At 37.0% G+C, this 12240-nt stretch overlaps 1 protein-coding gene across 1 annotated transcript; it reads left to right on the forward strand.

Annotated features, from left to right (window-relative positions):
- The first annotated feature begins 259 nt into the window (after positions 1-259).
- On the forward strand, positions 260-8358 carry S100Z (S100 calcium binding protein Z). Its single transcript, XM_063296740.1, has 3 exons — positions 260-400; positions 4361-4524; positions 7610-8358. The coding sequence occupies exons 1-2, from the start codon at positions 260-262 to the stop codon at positions 4517-4519; spliced, it is 300 nt and encodes a 99-aa protein (XP_063152810.1). The 3' UTR covers positions 4520-4524; positions 7610-8358.
- The last annotated feature ends 3882 nt before the right edge of the window (positions 8359-12240 follow it).

Here is a 12240-nt window from a genome sequence, read left to right on the forward strand (position 1 = left end):
ACCCCTTTTTGCCCTATTTGAGGAACCCAATGCATGAACATGTCTTCCAGGATTCATCTGTGGAAACGGCTCTCCTGACTTAGCATGGTAAACAACAACAACTGTGTGCTCCTGATCAAAGCAGCAGAGAAGTTGGATGCTATGCTAATGGATTTCTGAGGAGCTGTGTGTTTATTCCTTTGCATAAGAGGGAATGATTGCCTTGTTGGAGCATTCATGAAAGCTGGCCATTGGCTTCTGCTCCTTATCCTTTTGCAGTATGCCATCACAACTGGAGGGTGCGATGGATACCTTAATCAGAGTCTTTCACCATTACTCTGCAAAAGAAGGGGACAAATACAAACTCAACAAAGGAGAACTCAAACAACTTCTCACCAGTGAACTTACTGATTTCCTTGCGGTAAGACCAAATTCTTGTTAAGTATTTTCTGTTGGTTATTTACAGTATTGGAAGGAAAAATTGCTGAGGAGAAATAGCCATTAGTTGATACTTGAAGAACATTTGTTCTTCAAATAGGCAATCAGGTATTTTCTGCAACAGCAGTTGTATTATGTATGTGCAATAATATGCCACTTCCAAGAGAATGAGCTCTTAAAACTATGTAGCCTGGCATCTTGATTTCATTATTTTAGAAAGCACAATGGTCAGATTTTTGATATGGGAATGGGAATGTGGGAATCTTAGGTTCAGATCCTGCTTATGAAGTGTGCTGCCAGTTTGGGATAAAGCTCAGTTTCAAAGTGGTGATTAGACTTATCTGGTATGGTAGAACTCACTGTGAGTTGGAAGTATTGCAGAAAGAGATTATGCTTAATACATTATTAATCAGATATAAATATAGATGAAAATATAATTTTAAAAAGATTCTTCAAAATGAGTTAAAATACATAATTCGAGCACAAATAAGAATACAATTAAGAGGCTTGGAAAAATAATTTGCCAGGACCAAATGGCCAGTGAAGAAGATTCTAGGAGCCATATTTCCTTAAACATGTACTCCAAAGCTGGAAATGTATAATGGAAAAGATCCAATCCCAAGTAGCCAACTATCTGTATTTCACTGTTCAAAGCTTATCAGAGCAAGACCTGTGAAGATCCTTTTAAAGCTCAGGTAGAAATAAACTGGATTCTATCAGACCCAGGACCATCTAGTCCAGCCTTTTATTTCCAGGACTACTGACCAAATGCCTTTATGAATTCAGATGCTGGCCATTCTTAGAACTCAAAAGAGACAAAAAGCAAGCTAATCATAAAATTAAACTTCTTATCCTGGGGCAAACAGTTCAGGTATCTTGTTAAAATGGATGCCACTAAAAGGCAATTGGTTTCTCAGTGGAATTGATTAAATATCTCTGCTCTGCTGATGACATAAAAGGTTGAAGTCTTTTATGTCATGTGCTGAAAGGAACTGCTACAATAAAAAAAATTTCAGAAATCAGTATAGTACCTGCAGAACACCCTAGGGGCACTTCAAACTTTGAAAATACAACAGTGTTCTTGCAACTCTTGAATCTCATGAGATTTTGATGGTCTTCTGCAAGAATGTCAACATTTTGCAAGAACCCAATTGAGGAGTCTGAAAAATTATGAGAACTCAATAACATCTCATTGGATTTTGGTGGACTTTCCTGAGATTTTGTTGATTTGGAGGAGTTAAGATGTCTAAGCAATCATGGACAAGCATGTGGTGGTACCCATTCTTGAGCTCTGTGATTGCCTGACAGTATAAAAAGTATCTTCCTATATTCCTACATAGTAATATTCAGTTATAATAGCCTCGTGTGGTGCAGAGTGGTAGGCGGCAGTATTGCAACCGAAACTCTCCCCACGACCAGAGTTTGATCCCAGTGGTCGACTCAGCCTTCCATCATTCCAAGGTTGGTAAAATGAGCACCCAGCTTGCTGGGGAAGGTGACGACTGGAGAAGGCAATGGCAAACCACCCCGAAACAGTCTGCCAAGGAAATGTTGAGAAAGCGGCGTCCCCCCAAAGGGTCAGACATGACTCGGTGCTTGCACAGGGGACCTTTCACCTTCACACAATATTCAGTTATCATGACCAATTACAGTTGGTGGATGCTCAGGAGAAGCAAAGCAGGTGGCTGTATTCTCACTGTTACTAAAGCTGGGATTGAAGACAACTGGGTTGAATTTGTAAAGCAGTCACAAGATACAATCCTCAGGTGATTCAGGATCAATGTGGGAATGTGTAGGTCATAGACTTATGTCACACATAGGGAGTTAAGAAGTTTGTCGTTTACTGTAGTCTGAAGGCCATTAGTTTAATAAATGTTTACTTAAATGGAAAAAATTGTTTTCATGAATTGCTTGTAGATAATCCATTCCAAACAGAAATGAATGCTAAGGTTGGTTAGCTGCAATTTTTTTGAAGCCCCAATGATTCAGTATCTTGATACTGATAAACTTTAATGGCTTGTATACCAATGCCAAATTTATTTCTGCAACATGGATAATTCAAAACTGACAGTTAAATACCTGTTCAAAAATATGTATTGAGTGTTATGTATTAAATGAGCTGTAGCAAAAATGGCAGGTGAGTGCCAGCTGTACTTTTCTTCCTATTTAACTTTTCTCCATTTTAAGATCCTTTTACTCCTCCATCAGGTTCTATAGGCTCTGTCTATATTCAGTGCGTTTGTAATTGCCACATATACCCCCAGTGGCTTATCTTGCTGACCTAAAGGCAGTTTCCTTCAATCCTTCCCCTTTTCCTTCCAAATCTAAATTCACTTGTGGATATGTTAAACATAGTATTATTTCCTTGGTTCCTTGCTATTGGTTGCTAGGCATGCAAGTTGATCTCAAATGAAAGAGTTATTTGGCATAATAATGACTGCCAAGTCTCAGAGGTCCAAACATCTTTCCAAAGCTTCTTTCTAAGGTAAACTAGCAAGTTTGTTATGGTGCCTCCACATGATGTCATACCTTAGCCATTGGTGCACATTTTATATCTCTGTCATCCCTTTTTCTCTTCTTAAAGATGAAAATATAATTAGCCAGACAGTCCTGGAATGGAAGCACAATTTTCAAAAATATTGTTGCTCAATTGTACTTCACCTAATTGCTTTTTTTTTTTGCATACCCGCACTGTTTGTTCCATACATTTTAAAAAGGCCTATGGCAGTTCCATACATTTAAAAAAATGCAGCTGAATTTCAAAATACACGGAGTGTAGAGCATTATCAAAGATGGCCCAAGAATATGCAGATGAACATCAGTCAATATCAGGAAATGTGCTTAATCTTTTAAGTACTTCATGCCTGAAATGGGATAGCATTTCATTCACAGGTTGATTAGAAAATGTATAGACTCTAAATATAATTTCCTATCTGTGCTAAACAGAGGGACTGCCAAGAAAAGCTCTCACTTCAGGACACATTTCGGGGGAGGATGTGATTTTTGCTCTTCTATTTTGTTCCTAAGTTGTATTTTACTAACATTGTTCTACAGAGATGGAGAGGGAGAGAATCTGATATATAACTGGTAGTGTATTTATTCTAAGAAAACTTGTAATCTTAAAAATTGGCAGCTCTGTAAAAGCAGAAAGAAAGAATAAAAGCAATCAGTTATCACTTTTCTTGGATTGGGTATTTTTTGTCCTGTCTACCATCTTATGAAGATATCTCCTGAGTGGATCATTTCTCAGACTTTATATTGTCTGCAGAATTTTGCAAGTCAGGCAAAAATAACAGATTGTACACTGTACTTAGTTTCAGGACAAGTGAGCTTCAATTCCCCTAGATTATACAGCCATAGTGAGCAACTGCCATTTTGATTTCTTTTTAATACTTTAAATACACAGGGACCAACTGTGATCAAGATGACCATAAGCACTTCTCTCCATACTTATATTATATACTAAAAACAAAACCACAATCCTGCTTGTTATGACTTTAACACAGGATGTGCAATGTTTTAGAGACCAGGACTACAGTTAAAGTTTCAGAGAAGAAATAGAGATTGCGGTGAGAAGGCTGATGATACAAAATGTACAGGGCTGCATCATCTTATAGGTGGGGCCTATGAATTAATTCATTTAATTGAATGATAGATGTAGGGGAAAAATAAATTAACACTCAGTTTGATAATAAATTAAATTGTTGGAAAGATTAAAAATAAAATGTATCCATACTAAAACTAAGGACATATTCTGAGACAAACTCAGGCTGCAGACGCTGTTGTGGCAATGGAAATGTCATTGTTCATATAAAAATTCCCTAAGGCTTATAGAGAAGGCATATACATACCCTCAAGGAAACAAAAAGAAATCTCTAATGCAACTCCCATGCCTCAAACAATTCCGTATGTTATTCTTTTTTTTTTTTCCTTTCTTTCATAGTGTCAAAAGGATCCCCAGCTGGTTGATAAGATCATGAATGATCTTGATAGTAACAGAGATAATGAAGTGGATTTTAATGAATTTGTGGTTCTGGTTGCTGCTTTGACTGTCGCATGCAACGATTTCTTTGAGGAGCAAATGAAGAAAAAGGGAGAATAAAATTGGTAGGTAGCACAAAGTTTAATAACTGTCCTGTGTAGTGTTTCTTTTGATTAATAATTAACTTAATTGGACTGATATTTTGGGGATATTGTGGAATTACTTGAAAAGGTATGACAAAGACCATCTCAGCTGAATATCCATTCAAACCTGAGACCCCAAAGTTAGAAAAGATGAAAAAGAAAATGTTATTAAAGGCATTGTACTAAGATAAAAGTCTTAGTTCATATCCAGACCCTTACCATATGTAAGGATGACAACATTTGAAGTTTTACTCCACATCCTGGGATGGAGACATCTGGAATAGGAATTGTGTTCAGTCCTTAAGAGGACAGAAATTATAAACTAGCACAGAAAACTGTGGCATACGAACTAGGCTTTACAACAAACTGGACTATAATCTAAATAAGAATCCAGGGAGTGTCTTCTTGTTCCCCTTTCTTCTTCGCAACTCACCATGGTTTAAGTGACCATCATTTAAATACTTTACTTGTAGCTTCTACAGAATCTGCAGCAAAATGCCACCGTAATCTGTGAGCCTTCAGGGTTATAACAGAAAGACATCTCTGTAGGCTTCTAACCTGCTGTAGGCTTCTAACCTGGGAGGGAAGCATTCAGCTCAGACAAAGAACAGTACAAGAAAACTCACAGATGTTTACAATCCTCAAATGAGCATTTTTAAAAAATCCATTCAATTGTGTGCAATTCTTGGAGGCTGCCTGGACAAGTCACTGCAGTTTTCTTAGCAAGGTTTTTCAGAAGTGATTTGTCATTGCCTCTTTCCTAGGGCTGAGAGAAAGTAACTGGCCTTACTAATGCAACTCCCATGCCTCAAACAATTCCGTATGTTGTTCTTTTTTTTTTTTCCTTTCTTTCATAGCGTCAAAAGGATCCCCAGCTGGCATTGTGGCTAGGGTGGAACTAGAACTCACCGTCTCCCAGTTTCTAGCCCAGTGCCTTAACGACTACACCAAACTAGGTCTCCAAATGAGCATTAAAGAGAACCTAAGAGTACCCTTTCCTGCCATGTCCTAATTGGGAAGCTATGCCTATGTGCTCTCCTTGTGTTCTTTGGAACATCTAAAGTGATGCTGATGGCAATAGGGATGGGTAGTCCTTTAATATGCACCTTCCATTTTGACCCCAAAATCAGAATGTCCACTGTGAAAAATTTAAATCCATGTACTAACAGTCCCTGACCTTTGATAACATTCAAAATCTGCTTCCTGAGGCAGCTGTTTCAGTCTGTCTAATGCTGGGTGATATCGAACAGAGAAGTTGTGGGAACAGGAAAGAGGTTCATTAAACCACTGCCAGCTGGCCATTTTTCTTTTCCAAACAGCAAAATTCCAGCTATCCCTCCAGTTCTGTGGTGGGGAAAACAATTTGGGGAAGAAAGATCTGGATGGGAAGAATATCCAGCCTATATGATATAATTTGCCCTTCGAGTTTAGGGTTTTCCAGAACTTAAGACTAGTTTGTTTGTTTGAGGACCCTTACTGAGGTTGTCCAAACCCCTAGTTTGGGCAACCTCAATCCTATTAGCCTTTCGTATTAGCCTCCTCCCATGAGAAGAGGGCCTGGATGTTAATTGAGCCTATCCTGCTGGTAAAATGAATGTTTGTTATTCCAAGCCTCAATTAAGTGCTTGTATATGCTTGTAGTTTGTTAATTGGGTTTTATATCTTTTTAAAATTGGTTTGGATTTTAACAGATAGGTGGCACCCAGAGACCTAAATAATGAGTTGAGCAGCTTTACAAGTTTCATAAATGAATGAATTCCAGTAGTAGAGTATATGTATGTATGAATGAATCAGTGAATGAATTTCTTTATATTTATTTATTAATAGCATTTATATGATCACCCAGTTCAAACAGTTTTCATTTTTCGACAGATACCGGGCAGTGTCGAAAAATGAATAACAAGAATAGACACAAAAGTAAACAAGAACAGCACAGTAAAATGAATAAAACAATTAAATGGTGATCAGAGGCTAAAATTAGTTGTAACCCATCAAATTAAAACTGCTTGTTCTGACTCTAGTGCCTGAGGAATGGGCGGCCCTAAACCCTAGAGCAGAAATGAGGAAAACATGGCTCTCCAGATTCGGTTGAATTACCGCTCCTTCCAGAGTTAGCTGTCAAGAATCATGATGAAGAATGTTGGGAACTATAGTTCAGAAAGAAGCAGAGCACCACAGCTTCCCACTCCTACTTCAGAGTAAACATTTTTTTTTAATCCAGCTCTCAGTTATAGTAATTCTAAATCGATCTACTTACGTCCAACATAAAAAGTATTCCTTACAGGCCTCCTATAGGTTACAATCTATCATTTGAAGATCTGCTATAAGATATGGCAGAAATCCATTATTGCCTCTTATTGCCCATTATGGTAATACTGAAGGACACCAGATGATGGTAATACCTGAAAGTAAGAATCTCTGGGCAAGTGTATAAAGCTTTATTAGCAGGACAACAGTTATTTATTTATTTATTTATCAATCAATCAATCATATTTATATAGCCGCCCATGTCAGAGAATGTGACTCTGGGCGGTGTACAATAAAAAACACATCAAAAAACTAACAATAATTTTTGGTTTTTGTAAGCCACCTGGAGTCACTGTGAGTGAGTTGGGTGGCCATATACATTTCTTCAATAAATAAATAAAATAAATAATAATAATTTAAAAAAACCAATCTACAAAAAAGAGCACCAATCGGGATTACTAGTAACAGAGTAGCAGAGACAGCTATTTTCAGAAGTGGTTTGCCAATGCTTCCTTCCTAGGGCTGAGAGAGAGTGACTCGCCCAAGGTGACCTAGCTGGCTTTGTGCCTAAGGCAGGGCTAGAACTCATGGTCTTTTGATTTGTAACCTGGTGCCTTAAACCTCTTACACCAAACTGATTCTCATCTTCAGTTTAAAGACTTTTAAAATTACCTTAATTATACCCATATTTGTATCTATAACCCTAACCTTTTTCTCATTACAACTTTTATGCGTGTGACAATATACGGCAAGTACTATAAAATGAGTAACTCTCATCTCCTAAGGATGATTGCTTCATATTTGTTTCTCTGCACTGCAGGCTGCAACTACCTTTTGGATGCGATGGGAGAGAATAACTTCGACTGAACTAGATTTCATCTCTTATGTTCCCCCACTTCCCTTGGTACTGATGTTTGGCTTTCCCTTCTCTTCTAATAGTACATGTTTTTCCAAAAACACTGTCATTTTTTTCTTTTATATCAGTTCATGGAAACAGCCTGTTCATAAGTGAAATGCGTTTGGTAAGCCTGCCAATTACTTTAGCATTTGTGAATGCAAATGGGGATGTAAATACAGATGTTATATGTATTGGATTTATTACCATATTAGACTTGGTATTGTTGCATGCCCCCTTGCCTTGGACAAACAGGACTGAATCCTAGAGACAGAAGAAATAAGAGCTCAGAGCCCAGAATAGCTGTCTGAAATTGGGGGGCAGCCGGCAGGTAGTGATTTCTTCTTGAATTTAATCACACCATTTTTTGCTTCATTTGTGGAGATGGCTATACTGGAATTACATAGCCTTTCCACAGGTAGAGGAGTTGCACAGCAGTGTTCTAAGAAGGCTAACACAGAACATTTGCTGTTTGTTAATACATCATAACTCAAGCACAGTACCAGCAAAAGGCAGCCAAACACCATTTCCCAAGATGCTGCCAGCAGCCTTCAAAGGTATAAGGAGAATACAGCTGCTGATTAGCTCTTCTCTCTGGTCCAAATTTATTTAGTATAAATATTGTTTACTGCAACCTATTTTCGTTGGTGGGCACTCTTGCTCAATGGGAGCCATAGCAGTCCAAAAATATCAATGTGTCGGAAGGAAATTTGGTGAAGATCTTCTCCATCATTCTAATTTCCAAGGAACATCCTAGCAGCTCTTCTTTTTACTGCTTCTTGCCTGGGTTTTTTTGGCAAGAATGCATCCTTCCAAGACAAGCACTGGGGTGCAGCCACCTAACTTTTGTATATTCAGAAAATGCTTAAGGAATTCCATGCAAAACAGGCTTTGTTGGGAGTAAAGTTGATGCTGGCATTTACAGGTTTCCCATTTATTTATTTTGAATTAAAGGAATCTTTTAAAATTGTAAAAGTCATGACTGGCAGGGATTCTGGTGAGCACCAACCAGTGCTTGCTCTTTAGGCACAACGATGCCCTTCAACATCAGATAAGTTACCTATGATTTAATCCAGTGCCAAGAAATACATCCCTTACTTCATCTGACCAAGAGCCAGACTGAGATAGAAACCCTTAATAGACTCAGCCTCAATGGGCTATGGAGGGGGAACAGGAAGTAAGTTTATGTCTTTCATGACACCATTCTGGCTTCTTACAGACACTGATGGACTAGCATTCATAACACCCTCCCAGTGACCTATGGCTGAAACCCCAATTTCTTTTCTTAAGAAACTTCCGTACAGTAATTCCTTTGTGTGTTAAGCCAAGGCAAGCCTGTCACTGTACTTACTGACCCAGAAATACCCTTTTTTCCTCTATCTTTCATTTTTTCTGAACTGTATTTCTTAATAAATTCATCCAAAAGTTTCCCACAAACCTTTTGTTGATTTAGTTTTAGAATTCTGGATTTAGAATACTATTGTTGTAAGAATGGCCTTAATTTTTTTCCTAGTGAAACTTTATTTCATTTATCCCTTTTGGTCATGTTTTTAAAATGTGCAATAAAGAACTACACAAATTCTGGCATGGGGATTTTTGAATATGAGCAATAGTCCAGATACTTTATACGAAAACATGTTCATTAAATGGAAAAACAGGCATTTCTAGTTCCACAATCCAACCCCAACTTCATTGTTATACATTTAAAAAATGGGAAGCACATGTGAAACATAGCAGTGATCTATCTGTCCCTGTAAGGTTTTTTTTAATTTTTTATTATTTTAATTGTATAGCATAGCAGTTCAGTGTTCATGTTGCCTTTTTTATATTTATTATTGATTAAAGAGATTTATATGGCTGCTCAACTCGCTCACGGTGGCTCTGGGTGACTTACAAGAAAGTACATATAACTCCAGGAAGAGGTAGTAGAACAAGTACATTCTGTGGATAGATTTAATGCTTGGAATGAATGTTTTTATATACTCTCTTCAAAAGGAAATTTGTAATCCATTACTCTTTGTCCTAGACATTTTAATGCTACTTTTCTATTAGATCAATTGAAGAGACACAGCAAGGTAGGTAAAGTCAAAGAAAGCCTGGAGATTTATTTGCTGTCTTTAATTAAATCACTCTATGATCATGAAGTTAGACTAGTCTGTCTCTGAACAATGACAAATGGACTTCATGTGTGGGCTTATCCAAACATCCCAGCTCTACCATTAAACCCTTAAATCAAGAAAGTAGTTTATATCAGAGAACCTATTCAAAAAAATCTATAGAAAAGCAGAAAGCTATTTATGGTCTAATATCCTTTCTTTTACATCCGAGACCAGTAAAAAATACAGCAATGTCGAACAAGTGTGTCTTAAGTTCCTGCAGAGTTTAGATTGGATTAAATGCCCATAATTGACTGAGAAAACAAACTCGCTTAGAATTTACAATCATTGACATTTATATATTTATACATCATTAAAAACAAATCCCAAAGCAGGAAATCATCTTTTGTGCCTGTTTAAGTAGACCTTTAAGTAGCACTTGGAGAAAATTACTCACTCAAGGCATTGTCGTAAGCCACCATTAATATTGCCTGTGTAATCATTTGCTGTTATAGCCAATGATTATGATAAGGTCCTTGATGACATTATAGCCCTGTGGTTAATATCTAAATTTATGGTCTCTCCAAGTAACAATACCTTTTCATCCTTTTCCATTAGCAGCATTGTGGGCCCAAACGATATAAGATAGAATAAAAATATAGTGGTAACAGTTGCGGAAGAAAGTAAGAGCATGCTTGAAAAGAGATGGTCTGATTCTTACCTTCCTTTCCTCCAATTTTATTAAAGAAATTTGTTTGCAAAAACTGTACACATTAGAAAAAACTGTAAGCAAAAATATGCACAAGCTGCATTCAGATTTCAGGGTGAACTAAAAACAACCTCTCAAACTTAAACGGAAACAAGATAAAATGAACTTAAAACTAGGAAAATGTAAAATGGATAGAAAATAAAACTAACAGCTTTGCCCACATCAGTCTTCAACTATTGCTAGATATAAAGATGCAGGTGAATAGTTGCTGTAAATGCCTATTTCAGATTTGTAGTCGTGGAAGCAATTAGAGAACATCTCATGGAGGGATGCATCTGTTTGTTTTCTACTAATTATTTCTGCATGCATCATCTCTGACCAAAACCAGCCAGAAGCACATTTGGATTCAGCCACTACAACAAAAACAAAACACAGCTCACTTGTCTTGGAGAGAGAAATGGAATGGTAAGAGAATCAATCAAGACCAACTGCACATCACATTATTTAACGTATTTTATCTTACAGTAGCAAATAGTTCTCAAAGAACATTGAGCTATTGATAATACTTTTTCTATGCTGATATGACACCATGTCTCAGGAGGATTTTTGATTGTCAGTCTACTAATGAATTGCTTATTTTTCAGAAACTATTTAGTTGATTCACACCACTGACGAGCAATTTAAAAAAAGGCATTGATGTGCAATGGGTGGTTTTAAAGAAAATAAGCAAGACTGTTAATGTTTTTTCTGCTGGGCATTACTAGACAAATGATTTCCTTCCTTCCGTCCTTCCGTCCTTCCTTCCTTCCTTCCTTCCTTCCTTCCTTCCTTCCCCTAATCTGGCAAAGTTTGTTTGCTAGACCCATTTAGAGTCTAGAGTTTCCATTAAGAGTAAGAGGATTTAGGCTGTTCTTTCTCAGTTGAACCTTGAGTGAGTGAGCACACGAGGAAACAGACTTCCACTATAAGGAAATAGTTGTACATTCCCAGCTTGAATCATGGAATGTTATAAGGGGAAGAATATAATGAGATGAACAATGTTCAGTAAAAGACTTTTTTTTAAATGATCAGTCTCATTTAGGAATATGGAAATCTGTCAATTTTATGTTTCTTAATTTGTCAGTTTTGCAGATGTCAGTTTCAATTTTGGAGGGATCTTATTTTTTTCTGTTTGTCCTATTTCTATGCCAATTTAGTCTAGAAGCTCACTGAAATGTAGATATTTTTATGCAGATTGCTCTTAGGATGTATGTTTTTGTTTGCAGTTCTACAGATGTTTGAACATCCCTAACATCTCTGTATATTCTTTTCATCAATATATGCATTTTTGTGCAGATTTTCCCCTAATATACATCTCTTTTAAATTAGCAAACTGCATTGCAAGAATTAGAAAAATAGCCTTTTTGAGTAACTGTACCAAGTGGTGTAGTGTTTCAAAAATAAAAAAAAACTAGATAGGTTCACTTCCAAATGAAAATTAAACATATTTTCCCTTCCTTAATTCTACTATATCTTGAATTGTAAAGAGCAAGTTCAGGCTGTACTCCATGGTGATTATGCTTATTTTTATTTGCAAGTTGTTGAGTACATGTGTACATCCCACTGAGTTCAGTGGAACAAACTCCTTTGATTGCAGCCATACTTAGATGAGAACAACTTTTCCCAATGTGACTATTCCATACATCCTGGGACTGGGAGCCCAGAATTCCCAGCAAGATAGCTGGAAATTGTAGTCCCAACATATCTAGAAG

The sequence above is a fragment of the Candoia aspera genome, chromosome 2 (genome assembly GCF_035149785.1).
Source record: "Candoia aspera isolate rCanAsp1 chromosome 2, rCanAsp1.hap2, whole genome shotgun sequence".
Lineage (NCBI taxonomy): Eukaryota > Metazoa > Chordata > Lepidosauria > Squamata > Boidae > Candoia > Candoia aspera.